The 22,951-nt window shown below is 40.2% G+C and overlaps 1 protein-coding gene across 2 annotated transcripts in view; it reads left to right on the top strand.

The window, feature by feature from the left end:
- Window positions 1-22,951, top strand: part of PCNX1 (pecanex 1) — a 130,991-nt gene that overhangs the window by 91,125 nt on the left and 16,915 nt on the right. For both annotated transcript variants that reach the window (XM_065404495.1, XM_065404494.1), the window contains 13 exons: window positions 363-455; window positions 2,584-2,734; window positions 6,762-6,903; window positions 7,865-8,042; window positions 8,731-8,839; window positions 9,480-9,609; window positions 10,859-10,917; window positions 12,193-12,408; window positions 12,867-13,120; window positions 15,396-15,626; window positions 17,053-17,153; window positions 19,202-19,352; window positions 22,419-22,649. In XM_065404495.1, the coding sequence (XP_065260567.1) occupies window positions 363-455; window positions 2,584-2,734; window positions 6,762-6,903; window positions 7,865-8,042; window positions 8,731-8,839; window positions 9,480-9,609; window positions 10,859-10,917; window positions 12,193-12,408; window positions 12,867-13,120; window positions 15,396-15,626; window positions 17,053-17,153; window positions 19,202-19,352; window positions 22,419-22,649 (2,046 nt within the window). The remainder of the gene's footprint in view (window positions 1-362; window positions 456-2,583; window positions 2,735-6,761; window positions 6,904-7,864; window positions 8,043-8,730; window positions 8,840-9,479; window positions 9,610-10,858; window positions 10,918-12,192; window positions 12,409-12,866; window positions 13,121-15,395; window positions 15,627-17,052; window positions 17,154-19,201; window positions 19,353-22,418; window positions 22,650-22,951) is intronic.

Here is a 22,951-nt window from a genome sequence, read left to right as displayed (position 1 = left end):
CACCTATGGCAGTGATTAGATGTTTTAAATTAAATCATTTGGGAAAATACTCTTGATCAAAACCAGGTAAGTAAGGGTTATCTTCCATGCACTGGTGCTTGTTGCAGTCTTCTCTTGGGAGTTGGGAAATAAAAATGGTGGGATTTTTGAAAGCACTTATCTAACTGCTGCAGCTGTCAAAATTAGAGAGGAAAGTTCAGTTGACTTCAGTGGAAGCAGATTTAGGTCAGTGCTGAACTCTTTTGACAATAGCTCCCCATATTCCTTTAACTAACCAAAGAGGTAAGTGGAGGTGACCCTGGGACTGGAAGAAGAGTACCAACATTTATGTTCTCTCAAGCTATTTTCTTTTTATTCCATAGAATGAACGGTTACAATCAGACCTGATAGTGTGCCTCGTCATTGGTGTACTCTATTTTGCAATTCATGTCAGTACAGTATTCACAGTTTTGCAGGTAAGTTATTGCATTATGCCTCACAATTTATAAAATATCTGTACTTCCTCTTTTCTTGTAGATGCCTTTTTGCTAATGCTACTATTTAATACTCTTTTATGGTTGTACCCAATGGCCCCATTTGGGCTTGGGGCATGACTTACACTAGGTGCTATTCGGACATACAGTGTGACTAATACCTGCCGTGAAGACCTTTTTAAATCTCAATTTTTTTGTGTCCCCAATATTCTTCTCCCTTTTCTTCCCCTCCTCCCCACTCCTACTTCTCTATCTAGGCGCTCCACTTTTTTCGATAAAGTGCCTTTCTTTCGCCCTACCCACCCACAGAAATACCTACAGGCTCATTCTAGAGGAGGGAGAATGTAAACTGACAAAAAGGTTCAAAGGGGTTTCACCTGTTGTGTCCAGTTGTCGCTCCTAGACAGTGTCCATCTCCCATGGGATGGAAGTGGGGGGTAGAGGGATGGTTCCTTGCAGGATATCAAGAGAGCAGGAGACCTTTCCTTACAGTTGCTTTCTAAGCTTTCACCTATCAGCCTAGCTATCATTAGCATATGCTTCAGAATACCCTTAAATATTTTCAACTTGACGTGACTTAAGGTCACATTGTGCAACAGGATTTGTGTGAGTGAAAGAGTCTGTCTAAGCACATCCAGTGGCGGAATTTGCTATTTACACATCAGGCTAGCTGCCTAAGTAGCTGGAGAAACCTTCTAAAACTGTCTAGTTTGATTACAGTATTGAAAGCAAATGTAACTTTCACTCTGAGCAAAAGATCAAATTGCCAGGGCAAATATGATGGACCAAGTTGCTACACAGATGACATACGCTGGATTTTGGCTACCTGGAAGAACTAGAATGTCTAATTGGTTTGTCCAGCATCACTGTTCCAAGTAATTCGAAGAAAAGAAATGGCATACATTCTGGAAGAATTCCAGTACTCTATTGCTCTCTATCATTACAAAAATGGAGAGGCTCTTGTTAAGCATTTGTGTCTGTTTATTTTTAAATCTAAACTTTTTCAGATGGAGGGTCCTTCTAGTTGAGCAGAAATGACCACATCCACACTAGTTTTTGCTAAGGCAGATGTCCCTTCCAGGGAAAGCCCAAACTCCACCTATCCCTGATGAATGTGGCCTCCATCCCCAACTGGTTATCTGCTGTTGAGTTAACTAAATAGTTTATTACACTCAGGTTTATTTTAAATGGCCAAAGACATCAGAAATTTAAAAATGAGCTTCTGGACGGACCCATATGAAAAGTTTTACGTTTGTGAATTCACAGCCATCTTGCTACCCATGAAAATATGATTCATAACCCCAGTTTAGCTCTGCAGTAGGCACTGCTGTAATATAAAATGCATACTCATGTCTCTAAATGTCAGAGGGGTAGCCGTGTTAGTCTGTATCCACAAAAACAACGAGGAGTCCGGTGGCACCTTAAAGACTAACAGATTTATTTGGGCATAAGCTTTCGTGGGCTTATGAAAGCTTATGCCCAAATAAATCTGTTAGTCTTTAAAGTGCCACCAGACTTCTCGTTGTTTTCATGTCTCTAAAGATACTGTGTTCACATATAGTGAGTGTTGCTGTAAAATTCTTTAACAGCAGTGCGCTCACATACATGGAGGTGATGTTATATTGCTGTATGTAAAGGGTATACTTCAGTAAGAGGGTGCTATTCAACTCTTCTTCAAGAGAAATCTTAAAAATATAATCCAGAATGAGGATCAATCTCTTCTGCACTTGCACCTCCTTTTTATCTAGCAGAAATCCTCCTTCAAGGATAATAGTTTTGCCATTTTAGAGATGAAACGCAGAAGAATCAGAACCGTCTATGAAAGAAGATCAGCAATACTATAGAAGAAAAGGTAGCAACCCAGTCTTCAGGGAAGATCAAAAGTAGAATAATCTGTCTATCTTAGAAGTGTTATCCTCTGAGGCAACACTCATTATTTTACATTCTTACAGTTGACATACTTTCTCATGTTAAAAGGGGAATTGAAGTCCAGACGTGCTTTTACAGGCTGATTTATAAAGGTTATAGAAAACATCAAGTTGTTAACTGATTTGCTTTTTGTTTATAAGACTGAGAACCTATCTTTTGTTCAACTCTGCTTTTTCTTTAGCCTGTCCTTAGCTACATTTTGTATGCGTTGGTGGGCTCAGTAGGATTTTTAACCCATTATGTGCTGCCTCAACTTCGAAAGCAGCTTCCTTGGCACTGTTTCTCTCACTCATTGCTGAAAACCAAGGAATATTATCAATTTGAAGTCCGAAGTAAGTATCAGTAATTTTTTTTAAATTTGCACTAATGGTTGAGCAGTTTATATTAACCATTACTTTAACTTTTTGCTTTACAACTTCTCATTGCTTAAATGTTCCAGGGTCTCTGATTGACAGTGTTAATTCTTTCCTACCTCAGCATGCCTTGCTTGATCCTGTGGCATTTTATGTATCTTTAGTAAGTAATAATGATGGCGTCACATTAGCAATGCTATTGTTATGATGACCGCAGTTGCATTGAATCCTTTTCAGGATCTTACAAGTGTCGAAAACTTACTCTCTGTGCTGAAACTTCTCTTGCAACATTTTGGCAAACATATATTTTTTCACTGTCTTTTTTTCAATATTTTGGAGGGTTTAAATTGTTTTTATTTTAGTTATTTCAGACCCACTTGTATACTTTCAGCTGGCTATGTTGGTCCTTATTAAAAACTAATGCTTTTGGCATGTTTGTAGAAATTTAGTTTGGAAATAACAGCCAAACATCTGAAAATAGAATAGTACAGTGCGTTATATTTGTTTTAAAGGGTACTAAGTGTGAAACTACACATATATACATGCTTAAACATACATTTATCTGCACTATAAATCTAACAAATGCACCTCCATTTTATTTCTTTCATTAATGAAACTCTTTATGAAACTTGTTTTCTAAGGAACTTTCATTTGAAAAAGGTAGCAAATATACCCCAGTTAACCAAAAGAAAATCCTTACAAAAAGTGTTAACATGAGTTTATATTTACATACAGTAGTATCCTTCATGTGAGGATCTTAAAAGCCTTTATAGAGGTGAAAATTATTACACCCATTTATAAGTGGGAAAACGGACAGAAACTAAGGCCCCAATCTTGCAAGCCAATCTGTGTGGTTGGACCACCTATAGTTTGCATGCAGCCCCGTTGGCTTTAGTGGAGTCTTACTTCACATGGTGTGGAGTGTGTATGCATAAGCATTTGTCCATGCTGATCAGTGCCTAAATATTTCCAACAAGATTACATGGCAAGCCAGTGGAAAAATCTATATAGAACCTAAGTTTCCTGATTCCTAGTTCTTGCTCCAATTGCTGAATTGGGCTAGTGAAAATATACCAGAGAACTGTCCAATTCTGCATTCAGATCTTGAGTTCGCAGGCAGCCAGGTTTAGAGGTAAAAAACAATTTTCATTGAAGTTTATAAGTTCACACATCTCAGTGTTAACCTGAGCCAAATCTAGCATTGCATACAAGAAGCAGCAAATAGTACTATCTCCTGTTTGAGTCATTTAATGGCAAATAAGAACTGCCAGGTCAATAACATTCTAATAGCCCTGTAAATAGAAATTAGTAGATAGCTGAGTAGTAAAGAAGAGAAAATAAATTTATAGCAAGCAAGCATCTTATTTCTTTACCTAGTTCTAGAGGGGCTGTCAGATTTGTATCTAAAACTTCATCCCATACCAGAATGTATTTGTGGGCGCCTTCTAATTAACCTGCAGTTTAGTCAGGTGAATTGCTGTCTCAGCATCAATACCCATAGCTGCAATTTTAAATTCCATTATTTCAGTGATTACATGTTCAAATAAATACAGTCAGTCTGATTTGATATCAGATTTTTTTTGATGAAAAATATAAATGAGAAATACCTACCTAAATACAATTTTATGGCTGAGAATTAACATGCGCACAAATTGAGAAACTTTTGTTGTAATTAGGCTGCAGTGCTCACATGTTTGTAATATTGTCTCTCATACTAATATGTATATGCAAAATTAAAGCCATATACATCAATATGAAATTTTACAGATCATAATGTACCATGGCTTGGCCCCTTGCACAGCAGAGAGAATTCACCTGAGGTAGGGCAGGCAGTAGTCTGCCCTCCCTGAGGGTTCTGCTATGGGAGGGGAGCAACTTTAATTTCTGCTGGGGGCTCCAAAGAAGCCTTGCTACCGAAGGCTGCAGTGGAGATGTTTGAATCAGTATGTCTCAGCTATCCTAACTCATTTCCTGGCTAGTGCCTCCCACTTTTCTGACTGTTGTGGACGCCTATGGACTTCCCTGGTGATGGGGAGCTTGTGGCCACCTTGTACCCCTGCAACCTCTTCCCAGCAGATTTGATATCATTGAGGGAGGGGTATAATTGAAAACTGACATAATCCAGAGCTGATTCCAGGCCTGTGTGAGTGCTGTTCTGTAACCTTGATTTTTCCCCCTTAGTTTTGTGTGTGTGTTGCTCTCAACAATAACAATGTCGTATTATATATTTTTTTGCAATTAATACAAAAAATCAAAAGAGGCTGTTGGTTGTCAGTTTATAATTGCAGGATAATTACTGTATATACTCGTTCATAAGCTGAATTTTTTTAGTAAAAAAGGGAAGCACCAGAGAAGGGGGTCAGCTTATGAACGGGTATAGAGAGGAGAGATGGGACACAGCCCCTCCCCCCAACAGAGGGAGCAAGGAGAGGCAGCAGAGCCAGAAGGGAAGAGGCGGGGCCAGAGTCTCTCCACTTCTGGCCACGCTGCTCTCCCCCCAGCCTCCGAAGCAGCTGCAGCTCCGGGGCTGGCAGGCTGCAGCCGTGCCGCTCGGCCCCGCCCCCCAAAGCAGGCTGCGGTCGCTCTGCCCGGCCCGCCGGAGCACGCTGCGGCCGTGCCGCCCAGCCCGCTGGAACATGCTATGGCCGCGCCACCTGGTCTGGCCCGCCGGAGCAGGCTACGGCCGTGCTGCCCAGCCTGCCAGAGAAGCTCCAGCAAGGCCAGAGACATCCTCCCCTGGCCCTCCCCAGATAAGGTGGGAAGGGATGGGATGGGGAGAGTGTGGGGGTCCCGGGCTAGAGGTGGGGTCATGTGGGGGGTGGTCACAGGGGTTACTCCCCTGACCCCAAGCTTCTCCCCCCCCCCCCAAATTTTCCCCACCAGTTGCTGTCCCGGCCCGTCCGGGAAAGCAGCTGGTGTGCCGGGACACTTTGTTTACTTAGGTTTACCTCCGTGCCTGCGGACGCCCAAGGTAAACAAACCATCTCGGACCACCAGCGGCTTATCCTGATGGCCTGGGAGCCAAAGTTTGCTGACCCCTGAATTATAGTGTTGGCTTATGAATGGGTCATAAAAATTTTCCATTTTTACTTATCCATCTTGGGGGGGTTGGCTTATAAATGAACTGGCTTATGATAGAGTATATACGGTAAAAAAACAGGAGTGCTTGTGGCACCTTAGAGACTAACAAATTTATTTGAGCATAAGCTTTCGTGGGCTACAGCCCACTTCTTCGGATGCATAGAATGGAACATATATTGAGGAGATATATATACACATACAGAGAGCATGAAAAGGTGGGAGTTGTCTAACCAACTCTGAGAGGCCAATTAAGTAAGAGAAAAAAAACTTTTGAAGTGATAATCAAGATAGCCCAGTACAGACAGTTTGATAAGAAGTGTGAGAATACTTACATGGGGAGATAGATTCAATGTTTGTAATGTATATACGGTAAATTCTTCTAGACTGTAGGGACATGTATCTGAAGCATTTTAATTCAAATATGGGTGGAAAAACATTATTTTATAACAATCAAAATGAAATGTAATTTGTTCAGTAGCTATGGTAACAGCTTCCATCGCTTCAAAAAAGTAATCATGTTTGCTGATATGCAGAAACTGTAACATTTACCAAAATCCAAAACTACAGGAAACTTTATGTAGATACGGTAGTGCAAGCTTCTCTCCAATGACATTCAGCCATGACTTGGAAGGATTGTTTTTATGGATGAGAAGGTAGTTCAGTCTGAGAATCCTTATTCGTCTTTGGGTTCTCTGCTGAAACTGGCAGGGAGAGAGCAGTTATTCACAAATTGCCTCAGTACTAAAGATTACCAGATCTTTGTGTATGCCACCTGACAATTGCCAGAGGGCCAGAACTTTTGGTCTCAGATGACCTAGGCTGGTTTAGAACTACTGATCTAGAGCCAAAATGAACTGCATCCTATTAGAAATCTCCTGTGCTATTTAGGCCCCTAGTATAATCTGTGATCTCTTTTGTTGTTTAGATGCTGCCCATGTAATGTGGTTTGAGAAACTTCATGTATGGCTCCTCTTTGTGGAGAAGAATGTTATCTACCCACTGATAGTCCTCAATGAGCTCAGCAGCAGTGCCAAGAACATTGCTAGTCCAAAGAAACTGGACACAGAGTAAGTAGAAAAGATTGTCAGTAACTTGAGTATACCCAATATGGTGGAACTAAATGGCAAAGGGTGTCGTAATTGACAGCCGCAGTGGAAGTATAGTTAATACGAGTTGCAATTAAAGCAAAGTAGTAACAATTAGTTTCTAATGTCAGTACCTGGCAAACTCGTATGTCTGGATCACCATATGGCTTATTTTGAATGAAATATGTAAACTTTTTAAATGCAGAAATCATAAAATTGAGTTTTCAGGTTTGTTAAAAAGCTTTACCATTCTGTGGATCTGGGAAGACTTAACTTCTTTAAATTCCCTCTGTAGAATCTCTCCATGTCAGCCAGTTGCCTCCTTAGTTTTGTAGGAATCAAATAACACTTGAAATGTTTGTAGCCCTTTCATCTAGTAACTCCCAGTTCTCGCAGAGAATGGTTTGCAACTCACTAGAGACTGGATCCTTGAAGCTAACAGCTTTTCTTATTGTCTTTCAAGTGTTTTCTGGGGAGCTCTTATCTGGGAAGCCATTGTGTCATCTTCATACACAAACCTCATTGAATTTGAGCATTATAGGTGTGTAATATTCCACCACCCCTAATATAGGTTAGTCCAATATCATCATACAGCAAATTCTAATAACCAATGCACAATAAACGTCCCTTCCTTGACCCTGTCACAGTGTTAATAAAATTATTGCCTCTCAGTATTCATGACATTATTATATATCAGCTCCACATTTGTCACACATGGGTTTTTTGCTATATCTCTTAGGAAGACTATCCCACAGATTGTGCTAATATTGTTTTTGTAGAGTGTTGATTGAATTGGGAATAATGAAGGAAAGACTATAGTCGTAACCTGAAAAAACCTTCACATGTCTATTAAGCACTGAATGTGAAGAAATTGGAATTCCTTAACAGCAGGTAAGCAGTAGACTGCAGATGAGTAACTTTTCTTTCTGCACTCCTTTTGTAGGATTGGCGCTTTAATGATCACCATAGCTGGTTTGAAGTTGTTACGTTCCTCTTTCAGCAACCCAACCTGCCAGTATGTCACTGTTATTTTCACAGTGCTCTTCTTTACATTTGACTACAAAAGTTTTTCTGAGACCATGCTGCTAGACCTCTTCTTCATGTCCATACTCTTCAGCAAGGTAACTTTACACAAAATAACACATTCCTGAAACTGAGTATTTCAGATCACCGTGTTTGAGAATCCAAGGAATGAAAAGCCTTCTGGTGGTTATGTAATCTCCCAGGTCATCTGTGCTATGATTAAATGACCATATACTACTGGATAGCTGGGAATCTCTGGTTCCCAGGATCAATTTTTTGGCCTTGGCATGTGTTAAGGTATCTGTTCTTTTAAAGTCCCCGCACTTCCTTGGAGCAGAGAAGATGTGAATTATGTGATTTAGTTTTCAGTTTCCTGACACACAGTATGGCTAGAAGCACTTTGGCAGACCAGTTCAAGTGCTTACAAGACCAGTAGTTTTCCAAAGCACTGAGAGTGAACCAATGAGATTGAAGGGGGAAACTCTGTTTTAGCCCAATATTTGATTCTATTTTTATGACTAAAACTGTTTACTTTTTTCCCAAACTTATGTTCTAATGTATTTTAAGACTCGTTTAATGTTTATCTGTTTTACTGTTGTGATTCTTCAATATCTATATAAAGGAGTGTTTTTTAACAAATTCATACAAAATAATGGTAAGTGTATATCTTACTGCAAGTCAAAATTATATGTATTTTCTGTTGAGAAGTTCATACGTAAAACCCCCTGATTTTAGTTAAGTCACAAAATGATTTATATATTTTATCTTCTCCCCTTTTCTCTCTAGCTTTGGGAACTCTTTTATAAATTGAGATTTGTGTATACTTATATTGCTCCTTGGCAGATCACGTGGGGCTCTGCTTTCCATGCTTTTGCCCAGCCCTTTGCTGTGCCACGTATCCTTTGAAGATTCCAACTTGTTGTTAATTACATCTATTTATAATTTGACTCGTACTGTAGTATACTTACTTAATTAAATCTAGAGAATACCTTATCCTGCCTAATGAATGTGAATGACAACTATATGCACTTGCTGTATGGATATACTACTAAAACTAGAACAGTTCCATCATAGAAAAGACCTAGACCAGGTTATTCCATTGGAAAAATTGTAGGGCTCACCTTTTTTTAACAACTATCTCCAGTCTTTAGTTCATGGTTTGAAGCCTCTTATCCGCAGATAGAGACTTGCACTTTGTTTACTGTCCTGGGTCAGGTGTTGATTCTCATTTAATACAGAAGTTCGCAATTCTAGTCTTGTTTTTCCTGTTTGCGGGGGGGGGGGGGGGGGGGGGAAATACGGTGCCCAGTACTGCTGAATAATTTTTTCCTTTATATAATACATGAGGGATTTGGGAGATCTTGCTTTGTTCTGACTTGATGACAACATCTGTGCCTCACTTTCCCCATCTCTAAAATGGGGATAATGATACTTACCTTCCTTTTTGTAAAGGGTTTTGAGATCTGATGATTAAAAGTGATATTGCAAAAGAACCACGTTGTAGTCTTGGCTTCCTTAACCCTGTCACCCCACAGATTCTGCAATGTTGTTTGTCCAAGCAGCTGTGTCGGCTTTCTTCTCCACCCCACTGAACCCCTTTCTGGGAAGTGCAATATTCATCACTTCATATGTCAGACCTGTCAAATTCTGGGAAAGAGACTACAAGTGGGTGAAGTTAAGCCATTAAGAAGCCATGTCAGCTGTGTTTAGTAGAGAAAGCTGTGACTGAATGTGGTCTTTTTATTTCTAGGTGCTATGATTTTTTTTAGAGAGAACTTGTTCATGGCTTTTAATACTTTCATACAAGTATATTATTTTTCTGAAACATCATAGCAGCTGTTTCTACACTGACAGTGCTTACGTTTCATTCCTGTCATGTGGCTTTTATTTACACTAGCATATAAACTGGATAATTTAAGCTCCAAAATGACAGAAATTTTAAGGGAAAATTGAGTCTGAAAAGTGACTGTATACAAAGGGCATTTGCGGGTTCCTTATTTGTACTGGTAACTCCATTTCACATTTGCTCATTTTACAAGTAAAATATTTTTTTCCTAACTCCCAAAACCAAAAACTCACCCTGATATCTTAGTCAATATCAGTTCTTGGCTTATGCACCACCACCAATAAAAGATTCTTCAGGTCAGATAGTACCTTCAATTAAACCTTCCCTTAGACTGAAACAGTGGGGTTATGCAGGTATCATTGAGGTAAGATGTGGCCTGCAGAACCTTTTACCTTTGATGATGCCTGAACCAGAAAAAACCCAGCTTGACATTCAGATGGCAAGATGAGCTTATGGTACTAGCATTTAAGGGGAAAATCATTTCACATGTAAAATGAGCAAGTGTCATGTCGAGTCACGGACAATAAATATGAATGAAACCTAGGCGTCATTTATAGTCACTTGTCAGAGTAAAATTATTTAAAGACCTTGCTTTTAAAACCTGGTGTACAAATTTGGGTTTCTCCTTCAGCGAACATAATGGCAGTTTTTGGGGTGAGGAGAACTAAAATGGAGCAGCACTTGTGCTTCTTAACTACTAGTGCCACCCTGAAAAGTAAACTTTGAGCACAGCCAAGTGTTAGCTTTGCTACTTCTGTTGACTTCAATGCAAGTAACATAGCTAAAACTTCATGCAGAACTTAGAAACTATCTACCTTAATTGGCTTTTTGTGGGCAAAGGAGAGGGCTTTGGTATATTGGATTCTAACACTACTACAGCTAAAAGGCATTGTTATGTACTGGCAGGATTCTAAGTTGAATGTAAAGAAGAATTGCAGGCAAAACTTTCAAAGCTATCATAAAAAAACCTTTTCTTTGGTACAGCATCATTTACAACTCCTTTCCCTATATTCTCCTATAGTACGAAAAACTCTTAAATATGTTTTGTTTTAATTTTGTTGTCTTCAGCACAAAGCGTGTGGACCATTCAAACACAAGACTCGCTTCCCAGCTTGATAGAAATCCAGGTAATAGTCCTACTTTTTGGTTGAAATGGTACAGAGTGGAGATGTGAGTCTGTCATGTACAGATATTACTAACATGAAAGGGACACACATCAACTTCCATTTGTGTCTGGGAACTCCTTATGACAGAATTAAAAATTGTGTTTGCATATCAAGTTGAGGTTCACCTCCTACACTGAATGTTATATGACTGCAGTACATGTAGCCCAGCTTATAATTGGGTTTCTTTTAAAGTGCTTGACTTGTGTGTATTTATATACATAGCACCCTCTGTAATCTAATTTATGTGGGGGGAAATACCTACCTCTTTTATAAATGTAGTTAATCTTCAGGGGGTTTTGCTTTAGCTGGGGAAGGGAATTATTACAGAAGTAAACTCAATGTACTTTGACACTAAAGTTCCTACTAGCTTAACTGTGAATAGCTTTAACTATGGACAATGTCTGTACCCTAACCATTAGGGGTTTTTTTTGTTATGTCTGAACCAATTAGGGAATAGTTTCAATCACCTAGGAAGAGGCATAATGTTTACATTTTATTGTGTGCGCAAAACAAACAGATTGATCCAATGATGGAATGAGGACCTCTTTCTTTTGGAAATGAACTGATCAAGCTCCACCATTACCCTTCTTGTTAAACCACACAACTACAAAGGTGGAAGCAATTTTTTTTAGATCAGTGGTCATCTCTTCCTTACTCGTCACAGCTGTATTTTCTGATATCTTTTTTCCTTTCTGCCATTCCATTGTCTGCCCTCACATCCCCTTTTCTCCAACTCTTCCGCCAAACTACCATATACTCTGCCTTGTTTTTCTTCTTTCCATGCCTACCTACTTCTCTCCTTCCTGTTGCAGTATCCGCACAGCTGTTTTGTTTTCTATAGCGTTTGAGTGCTATGAACAAGGGCAATTTGGGAACTGAGCACTGCTTAAAGGGTATCTAGGTGCCAGGGCAGTGGGATCCTAAAGTAGTACTACTGATTGTTGCTTGATTCCTTTTTGCCTATGTGCTTAAGCATAGCACTGCATGGAGTTAGGTACATGGGAGTAGTATGAGTGAAACTGAAGGAGTGGCTTGGAGATCACAGAAATTAATGGTTAGGTTAATCAGTTTTAGTTTTTTTAAACCTATCAATGCGTTCAGAATAAATTCCAGTTAGTTGAATAGTTGCCTCTATAAAGAGATTGAGATCTTTGAAATAACATTACATTCACTGCTACATTTTCTTGATGGCAAAGTACAAGTTTTAATTGATAGAAGCTTGGGTTTTTCCTGCAGGTTCAGATGATAACAACCTGAATTCAATCTTCTATGAGCATTTAACCCGTTCCCTTCAGCACAGCCTGTGTGGAGACCTGTTGCTGGGGCGGTGGGGGAACTACAGTACTGGGGACTGCTTCATCCTAGCTTCTGACTACCTCAATGCACTAGTACACCTTATAGAGATAGGAAATGGTCTTGTCACCTTCCAGCTGAGGGGGCTTGAATTCAGAGGTAAGAGTTCTATGCTTTGATTACCCATTTGGTTGCTTACAAAGTTGACTCTCTTTTGAGAAGTTTAACTTATTTACAGTTTGGTTCTCTAAACCAGTGGCTTTGAACTTGGGCTTCAGGGTCTCTGTGGCCACTGTTATGTAAGTGAGAGAAAACCAGAGCTCTATAACAGAGCTAATATAGGTTTCTCATTACATTTTAATGTGTTACACGTACAATGATGGACAGTTACTCTCTTTTCCTATACCTGAGTTGCATGTTTGAATATAGAGTGGTAAATTAAAACTAAGCAATTTTAATTTTTTTCATTAAATAGTTAAGCTAGAGACAGTAGCTTAATTTACCTGCTGTTCACAGAAACATAATTTGTGATGTATTCTGGTGTCTCAAACTTTTTAAAATATCAATTATCTTCAAATTAGTCCTCTAAATTCTTACTTTCCTTAACATCCCCTAAGGCACTTACTGTCAGCAACGAGAAGTAGAGGCTATCACCGAGGGGGTAGAGGAAGATGAAGGGTTTTGTTGCTGTGAACCTGGCCACATCCCACATATGCTTTCGTTCAATGCTACCTTTGGTCAACGCTGGCTGGCATGGGAAGTGCTTGTGACAAAGTATGTTCTGGAAGGCTACAGCATCACAGACAACAGTGCCGCTTCCATGCTTCAAGTCTTCGATCTTCGGAAAATTCTCACCACTTATTATGTAAAGGTATGGCTCTGCACCTAGCAAATGCGGCTGTGGGGGAATTCAGCTGTCATAATGTTGTTTTGAGGAATTGGAAGCATGAACACTTTTGTGTGTATATAGTGCCTTTCATCAGGAGGATTACACAATGCAATATAAGTTATGAATACACGAATCTCTCATTCACCATAGGAGAACAGCTTGTTTGAGGGTATGTCTACAAGTTGAGCTGGGGGTGTGATTTATAGCTAGGGCCCTACCAAATTCATGGCCATGAAAAATGTGTCATGGATCATGAAATCCGGTCTTCCCCGTGAAATCTGGTCTTGTGTGCTTTTACCCTATACTATACAGATTTCACAGGGGAGACCAGCATTTCTCAAACTGGGGGTCCTGACCCAAAAGGGAGTTGCTGGGGGGTTACAAGGTTATTTTAGGGGGATCCCGGTATTACCACCCTTACTTCAGCGCTGCCTTCAGAGCTGGGCAGCTGGAGAGTGGCAGCTGTTGGCCGGGCACCCAGCTCTGAAGGCAGCGCCCTGCCAACAGCAGTGCAGAAGTAAGGGTAGCAATACCATACTATGCCACCCTTACTTCTGTGCTGCTGCCTTCAGAGCTGGGCAGCCAGAGAGTAGCAGCTGCTGACTGAGGGCCCAGCTCTGCAGACAGCCGCGCAGAAGTAAGGGTGGCAATACCATACCATGCCATCCTTACTTCTGTGCTACTGCTGCTGGCGACGTCTCTGCCTTCAGAGCTGGGCTCCTGGCCAGCAGCCGCCACTCTCCAGCTGCCCAGTTCTGAAGGCAGCAGCACAGAAATAAGGGTAGCAGTACTGCAAGCCCCCCTACAATGATAGAATCATGGAAGATCAGGGTTGGAAGAGACCTCAGGAGGTCATCTAGTCCAACCCCCTGCTCAAAGCAGGACCAACACCAACTAAATTTTCACAATAACTTTGTGAAACACCCTTCTCCCCCTCCCTCCCCCCAACTCCTCTTTGGGTCAGGACCCCTACAATTACAACACTGTAACATTTTAGATTTAAATAACTGAAATCATGAAATATATGATTTTTAAAATCCTATGACCGTGAAATTGACCAAAATGGACCGTGAATTTGATAGGGCCCTATTTGTAGCGCAAGGAGCTAGTGTGGGTATGTCTCCTCGAGCTGAGAATCACGAGCTGAGAATCAAGTGTAGACATGCCTTGTGGTAAAGTGTAACAGCTATTTTCACATTTGGACAGCCATGTGTAACAATAATCTAGGACAGAGAGTGACTACTGTATCCAACTGAAACATCAGTGGAAGCTTAGGGGACAGAAGGTAATTACCCAAATATGAATCTGGCCAGGACAGAACCGAAGAAGGAAAAAAGTTCCATCCCCTCCCCCATCACTACTACAAAATATCCAAATCCTCAAACTCCTCCTTGCTGTTCGATTGATACCTTTGAACAATCATTTTCTTTGTTTTAGATCTGGGTAAGTGCACCTTTGTTAAGGTTATTTGCAGGAAAACTTTGTTAAAAATATTTCTGTAATTATTGCAAATCCAAAACTAAGATGGGCCTTGTTGAACCTGGGGGAATGTATGGAGCCTGCCATACTCTCATTGCTTGCAAAGGTTGCACATCAATACTATTTTGTGTTAATGATAGGAAATTATACTTGTGATCTCTTCATTCCCAAGAATCCCAAAACTCTCTATTAAGTATGTACAGGCACCATCTTTGAAATGCAGCCACCTCTGGGATGGGGGAATGGGGGCAGAAGGCCACTGTCATGCACATCACTGCATAACAGTGTTAGAGGGAAAATATTGGCCAAAGACTCCATGGAAAATGTCTACTTCTGCAAAAAGATGCCAGTTGCCAGATCTTCAATGGTCACCCTGAGCCAACAGGCCTTGATCTCTTCAAAAGATCGATACGCACACTGTCTCAAATACGATCATAATCTTTCATACTTCTGAGGGGTAAATAAATCTGGCCTTGAAATACTTGTCAGACTTATGGTTCACATTTAGAAGGCTCTTTTTGCAGCCACAAGGGCTTGAAGTTTGTTTTTTCTTAACTAAAATCATTAAATTCAGTCCTTTTTAAAAAACATATCAAACAAACAAGCCTGTCACAAATCCCCCACTAATCAAACCTGGTGCACTTTCAAACAGTATGGTGTGCTATTTCCATGCTTGTGTGTAACAGAGAAATACACAATTTAATACAACAAATTAGATTTAAACTATTTCCTTGATATGTAGTATAGGTTGTAATATTTTCAACTTGTACCATTTCAGGGCATTATCTATTATGTCACAACGTCCCCCAAGCTGGAGGAATGGTTAGCTAATGAGACAATGCAGGAAGGATTACAGCCATGTGCAGACTGCAACTATGTTGATGTGGACCCTACATTTAATCCAAATATTGATGAGGATTATGATCATCATCTAGCAGGGGTCTCCAGAGAAAGTTTCTGTATGACTTACCTCAACTGGATAGAGTACTGCTGCTCCCGAAGAGAAAAGGTAGGCATGACTGAGTGACCAGAACTATTAAACTTTTCTAGGAAAGTCTCTTAAATATGTTTTCTTTGGTAGGGTTGGATTTAACTGTCTATTGACATTTAGATTACAAATTGATTTGCAGGAAAGTGTTACATTGGGTTTGGGTTGATGAGTTAATGCTTTGACCTTGATCTCTTGAGACCAAAATTCAAATTAGTCTTAGATTGCAAGTAGTATATTATGTAGTTGGAAGTGCACTAGGGAAAGGAGGAGGCGACCAAATCACACAACATAATTTGGCTTGATTGGGCCTCTGCTTAGGCAGAGAAGAGTGGTCTTCGAATAGCCATGGTGTCACTCATGTTCATCAAAACAATCCTAACTGCAAAATAATTTCTCTATAGTATCTAAAATCGACTGCCAAAAGCATTGCTAGGTACCTCATGGTCAAATTTGAAGCTCTTCTCTGGACCACTTCATCTCCTAGCCTCTTTGTCCTCTTTCCAAACCTCCTGCACCCTTTTAAGGAAGTTCATACAAAAGTGTGTCTAGAGAATTACACTGGCATCTGTCTGCTTATTTAAATTCTCAAATGTGTGGTTTGACCATGGATAGACATGGTCTTCAGGGCGTGGGTAAAAGGGTCTCCTGATCCTTTAGATTTAATGACATACCTGGGTCTTTAGAGTGGGGAGCTCATTGGAGGTAAGTGACTAAAAGGAGGCCTCTTCTAGAAAGTATAATATTTGAAACCTTTTTTAGACGTGGAGAATGGCCATCAAAGAAAACTGTCTGCCTCTATTACATGACCGACACTTGGCAATTATTTTGTGGGGGTAGTGGAAAGCAGATTTAATAACTTGGATACATGACATTTTACTGCCTAGAGAATTATCTTTATAATGAAGTGTTACATCAGTAGAACTGCTTTACAAAGCACCACACAAATGGCTTTTTGCTCTGGGTGTTCTGATGAATGGAAGCAGTCTACATACTTCTGAAGTAAACTCACAAATATATATTGTTTATAACTTTTAAGTGAGAGGTGTATAGCCTGGTCCATTAAAATGCCTGTTACATCTCTATTCATCAAGACTAGTCTTTCTATGACTCAAACCTAGAATTCAAGAACAGAGTATGCAAGTACGTACTATATTCAGCTTGCAACTAATTCAAATGGCAATGTAGTGCTTTTTTGTACAAATCTCATTAGTAAGGCAGCGTTTACAAAGCACTGTTTGAAAAGAACCCCTAATTTGAATTCGGGTGCTTCTGAATGCCAACCCATTTTTATTTAGCATAAGTGCCACTTGAAGTTGATTTCTGGTAGCTTTCTATATTTGCCTTTTTGTCACTCCTCCTATCAGAATATATTTTGCTATAGTATGAATCTCTCCCTACCTTCTCCACATGACTCTTTATTTTTTAATGTATTTATTACTACCAGCTGCTGGATGCAGATAAAGACTCCTCCTTGGTGACTCTTTGTTACGGACTCTGTGTTCTGGGGCGGAGAGCTTTGGGGACTGCTTCCCATCATATGTCTAGGTAATACTACGCTCTTGTTTTTAGGGATTTTGGAGGAGGGGTGCCTGCGAGCATCTAGGTTTGGGGTAATGTCTAACTCTTTATACAAAAGCAATGTTCTTCTTGGACCCCCAAAAGGAACAGATACTCTAGGCCACCCTCCTTCATAAATATTGTGGATGATCCAATGAAGATGTGCCAAGGCTCAGCAAATGAAGTATGTAGAAGACTTGAAACTGAACATCTCACTTCCTTAACTAATTGAAATTGAGAGTGGTGGAGTGGAGGGGCCTTCACGCCTTCCTTGTCCATGATACCTGCTGAAAAATGAGCAGGATTAATCAAGTTTTGAAATTGAACTTCATTCCTTGCTCCCAGCATGAGGCCTATATATAAAAACGGGTGCAGGGAGGAGTGTTGTAACACATGGCACACGGAATAATCTTCATCAAGATGCAGGTTAGACCAGTGTTACAGGTTCATTGGCCTGCCCAGTTCATGTCACCTGTGGTTGGTAGATGTTGTATTACAGATTAGTGTAAAATGTAGTTGTGTGTGTTGGCAAACCGGAAATTGGTGACTCAAAAACACATACTAAAACGTTGTCCTCCTCCTGGACACCAAGCACAGCACACTTACTCTTTATCACATGTGAAAGGACAACTGTTGACTAACTCCTCCTCTGAGTTCACCATATTACAGCGAGATTGCCTAGTTGGCCCTCTGAAGGATTGTCACTATATATGATCTTGCTGAAATACAGTAACTTCATTGGGGCAGATCACAAGGTCCATAACTTTCACAGGGTCTTTTAAATTAGCTTGGAAAAGCTTAGGAGTCTAAATGCCTGAGTCACTTGAAAATAGCAAAAGAGCACTTATAATAATAGCAATTGAGTTTTTAAAAATATGTTATTTATAATTAGGAATTTAATTAGGTGACAAATCCTCGTGGTGAGTTAAATGGAGGTGATGAGATGAAGCAAAAGAAGGTAGTAAAGCTCTTAATCTTTGCACCAAGAATGGCACAACTGAGGCAATCTCCTGATGGATACATACACTGTAGTGTTGCACTCCCCTGGAAAGTTCCAGCTGCTTAAAAAAAGTATCAAAATGATGCATTCTTGTAACTTAATCTGACCCTCAGCATTCTTGGTCAAATATATACTATCTAATTCCTGTAACTATAGCATGCCCACTGCAAACGTTAATATAATTATCATATTTTTAATTATACCCATGTTGCTGTAACTTAGGTTTTATTTTTTTAAACAGGCCTGCTATTGCCCTCTTCCCCCCCAGACTGATGTGATATATTTGAAATTGAAAAAGTGCAGCGAAGGGTATAAGAAGTGATATGGGGTATGGAACAGCTTCCTTATCAAAAGAGATTAAAAAGATTGGCACTGTTCAGCTTGGAAAAGAAATGACTAATGGGAGATGTGATCGAGGTCTATAAAATTATGAATGGAGTAGAGAAGTGAATAAGGAAGTGTTATTTACCCCTTCACATAATACAAGAACCAGGGGTTGTCCAATGAAATTAATAGGCAGCAGGTTTAGCACATAAGGAAGTTACTTCTTCACGCAGTGCACAGTCAACCTATGGAACTCATTGCTGGGAATACTGTGAAGGCCAAAACTATAACTGGGTTCAAAAAAGAACTAGATAAGTTCATGGAGGATAGGTCCATCAATGACTATTAGCCAAGATGATCAGGGATGCAGCCCCGTGCTCTGGGTGTCCCTAAGCCTTTGACTGCCAGATGCTGAGACTGGATGACACAGAATGGCTCACTCAATAATTGCCGTTCCGTTCATTCCCTCTGAAGCATCTGGCATTGGCCACTGTCAGAAGACCACATGCTGGGCCAGATGGACCATTGGTCTGACCCAGTGTGGCCATTCTTATGTTCATATGTGTACAGAGGAATATGACAACTGTACCTGTCTCTATAGTTCAGTGTTATATTATGTAAATCAGTATTTCTACTGATGTAATGAAGGGATGCTGCATATGGAGGTTTTTAAATGTGTTAATGTTTTGGGGTTACTTTCCATCCCAAACAGTAATTTGGAATCTTTCCTGTATGGGCTGCATGCCCTGTTTAAGGGCGACTTCCGTATCTCTTCAATCCGAGATGAATGGATCTTTGCTGACATGGAATTGCTGAGGAAAGTGGTGGTTCCTGGAATACGCATGTCACTCAAACTACATCAGGTAATAAGGTTAGCGGGGGGGATGTATGGTTGTTTGGCTCTGTCCATACTGATGGATTAAATTTTGATATATGGAGCAGTTTTCCACACAGCTTGCCTGGCCAGCATAGCAAGCTTTAAATCCTGTTTAAGGTAACAGTGTGTTGACTAGAGCTAGCTAAGTCTATAATATGTTTTTAAAGACAGTGTTTTAAATGTTTATAGGGCCCCTTTCATTCTGGCTAATCAAATTGAGGTGAAACCATGTTCAGTTAATACAATATAATATAATCTCTGCCTGGTCAAACTCATTGGCTTGCCTGACTGGTCCTGTTCCCTTTTTGGGAATTCATTCAATCATTCTTCCTTCCCCTCTCTGTATTTTGAATAGCTCTAAGGACATGAAATCCTCGCAGTTAAGTGCCTCACGTCAGATATTTCTTGAGTTGGGATGTTCCACTGGGACATCTAATTTAGCCATTTTGGTGAAGAAGCGGAAAGTAAGGAGAGAGAAAAAAGAGATAAGGGACTCAAGGGAGGGGGAAAAAGGGCTTGTGGTGGGGGTGGATAACTCATACATTGGGAACTAAGCATAGACTCTGGGGTCACATCACCTCCATACACTGTACTCTCTGCAGCTCATCTCTGGTAAAGGTCAGCCTTCTAAGAGGAGCAATGGGGGCAAAAAAAACCAACTGACTTCAAGACTGAGCTTCATAAGTAAATGGAGGAAATGGTATGATGAGACTGCCTACAATGGTATATGGCCCATCTGCAACTGCTAGTAGCTAAAATCCCCAGCGGCCAGAGATGAGACATTAGATTGGGAGGGTTCTGAGTTACTACAGAGAATTCTTTCCCAGGTGCCTGGCATGTGGGTCTTGTCAATATGCTCAGGGTTCAACTGATGGCCATATTTGGGGTTGAGAAGGAATTTTGCCCTGGGTCAGATTGGGAGAGACCCTGGGGTTTTTTTTTGTCTTCCTCTGCAGCATGGGGTACTGGTCACTTGCTGGTTTAAACTAAACTACAGAGTGGATTCTCTGTAACCTGAAGTCTCATGATGTGAGGACTCCACTAACTCAGCTAGAGGTTATAGGTCTATGGATGGATGAGGTTCTGTGGCCTGTGATGTGCAGGAGGTCAGATTATATGATCACAATAATCTCTTCTGGCCTTAAAATCTATGAGTCTGATACAAGGCTTGAAAAATTCACCAGACACTGACTAGTCAGGGGCCAGTATGAAACAAAAAGGGCCACCTAGCAAGATCCATGGATAACTCCCCGGTGAGAAGCCTACCCGCCCCTGCATACGCAACTGGTTGAATGGGGAGGGTCCTGTCTGTCCTTGCAGAGTGCAATTCCTGGGCCTGCCTTTCTTTTTTGACTGAGCCTCTGGCTAAAAAATAATCTCATATATTCAAAGCTGCAGAAGTGTGAAAACAACAACCGACACTTAATGTTACTCCTCTACCCCCATCACCAAGGCATCAGCTGCAAATCTCAGAATCACAGTGAACACCTTCCATGTCCTCTTACTGTTCCTGTGTGAGCTTGGCTGCTTTTACCTTCTTGGGGAATTATGCCTTTGAAACAGGGTTCGCCTGAAGGAATTCTCTCTCTCATGTGAGCCAGAATTTATTTTAATGTACCATTACAGGGCCTTTAATAAAAAATGCTGGTGCAAGTGTTTCCAGAAATTATTTGTAGGTCTAATTATCACTCTGTCCTGAAACAGAGCTTTCACTGTTACTTGAAAATAAAAAGTTTGCATTTCAAAACAGCTTAAATTTGGTATCCACCACTCCAGTGCAATGGGAGCACAGGGGAAGCAGCAAGCTTCCCTGTGTCCACTGTAATCTATTGGCAAAGTTCAGCAAATGTAGCAAACATCAACTGAGATGCAACTTGTAGAGAAAAGGGATTGGCAATCCAAAAATCTGTTCTGTTGAAATATGAAAATCAAAAAGATCCAAGCTGTGAGCGAATTAAATAAAAAAGCTTGCTCTAATTAAATAGATCTACGGTGCTTGCCTCACTGCAAGGTCTGAAAGTCACCAAAAATTATCATGCAATGACATAGCAATAATTGAGTTAGCTTGTTCCATTAGATCATGGAATTCTCTTAATTTAGCAGTGTATATAAAATGACAAACGGTAGGAGTAAATGCAGAAAACAACTTCAGTAGAGTAATATAAAGTCATGGTGAAAGTGGCAGGATTACAACTTACAAATCCTGAAACGTTCTCAAGATATTACTTAGGCCACTACAAAGTGTGCACCTGAATATGGTGCGATAAAAGTGAGAAATGGAAAATGTACATAAAAATACAAATATTTTTAAACATAACCCTTTGAACTAATATATAGTACAGATAACTGGTGACTTTTCATTTGCATTTTGGTAGTGGCCTGAGGTATCTCCACTCAGGATTGGGCCCTCATTGTGCTAGGCACTAAAACAAGCAAACAAAGAAAAAGAAAAACCCAAACATGGTCTTCACCCTTTGGAATTTAAATCTGTACTTTCGTATCGGAAGGAGCCGTAACTTAATACTGAATGGATCCTGTAAATATGTGGTATAAATATGCGGCTAGCAATAGTATGATGTTGTGAATGCATGATGACGTATACGATGTTTTGCCTGAAACCCGATTTCTTTTTAGTGTGTGACTGTGCGGGACAGTGTTGAACACACAATCATGTATTTTTTTGACAGTAAATGAGACCAACTGTTGAAAAGAAGCCTCTCACTGAATACTCAGTACTTTACTTCTTTGGCTTTAAACTTCAAGGCTTCTGAGCCTCTCCGTAGGCAATGTGACTAGATACACAATAAAATCAGTATAAAAATTATAATAACTAACCGTTCCCAGTACTAGATAAATTCTCCCTACCCCCAAACTTACAGAAACATTTGATATGGTGGATATTGAACTCATCTGAACAATGGTGGGAATCTGTTTTTGATTAATGTAATTTTGTGCAATGCATTATCTATCATTTCTGAGGTCTGAAATTTCTACTTTTTACGCAATTAGCATCTATGACACTAAACTGTTCTCAAATAATGCTTTCATTCAGGATCACTTCACTTCCCCAGATGAATACGATGACCCTACTGTCCTCTACGAAGCCATTGTGTCCCATGAGCAAAACCTGGTTATAGCACATGAAGGGGACCCTGCCTGGAGGAGTGCTGTCCTTTCCAACTCTCCCTCCCTGCTTGCCCTCCGCCATGTGATGGATGATGGCACCAATGAATATAAAATCATCATGCTGAACAAGCGGTATCTCAGTTTCAGAGTAATCAAGGTGTGTGTTTATTGTATATGCACATGGAATGAACATATGATCTGCTGCTTCATGGTGTTTTAGAATTTAGTGTAAAATTAGAAAACTACTACTTCAGCCCAACCCATTACCTGTCTCAGTAAGCGGTTACTGCTTGGGCTGCCCTCATGGAGAGAGAGTACTTAATTGGTTATCAAGATAGTGCTGTCTATGAACATTAAATATTGACAGAAAAAAAAGTGTAATGTCCTCTCTGAAAATACCTAGTGACAATAGCCGCAAAACACAGTTTCAGCAGTCCCTTTATGTTTGTTTCATTGGAC

The sequence above is a fragment of the Emys orbicularis genome, chromosome 4, assembly GCF_028017835.1.
Source record: "Emys orbicularis isolate rEmyOrb1 chromosome 4, rEmyOrb1.hap1, whole genome shotgun sequence".
NCBI lineage: Eukaryota > Metazoa > Chordata > Testudines > Emydidae > Emys > Emys orbicularis.
The sequence above is the reverse complement of the archived record's forward strand: the minus strand, read 5'-3'. Positions and strand labels throughout refer to the sequence as shown.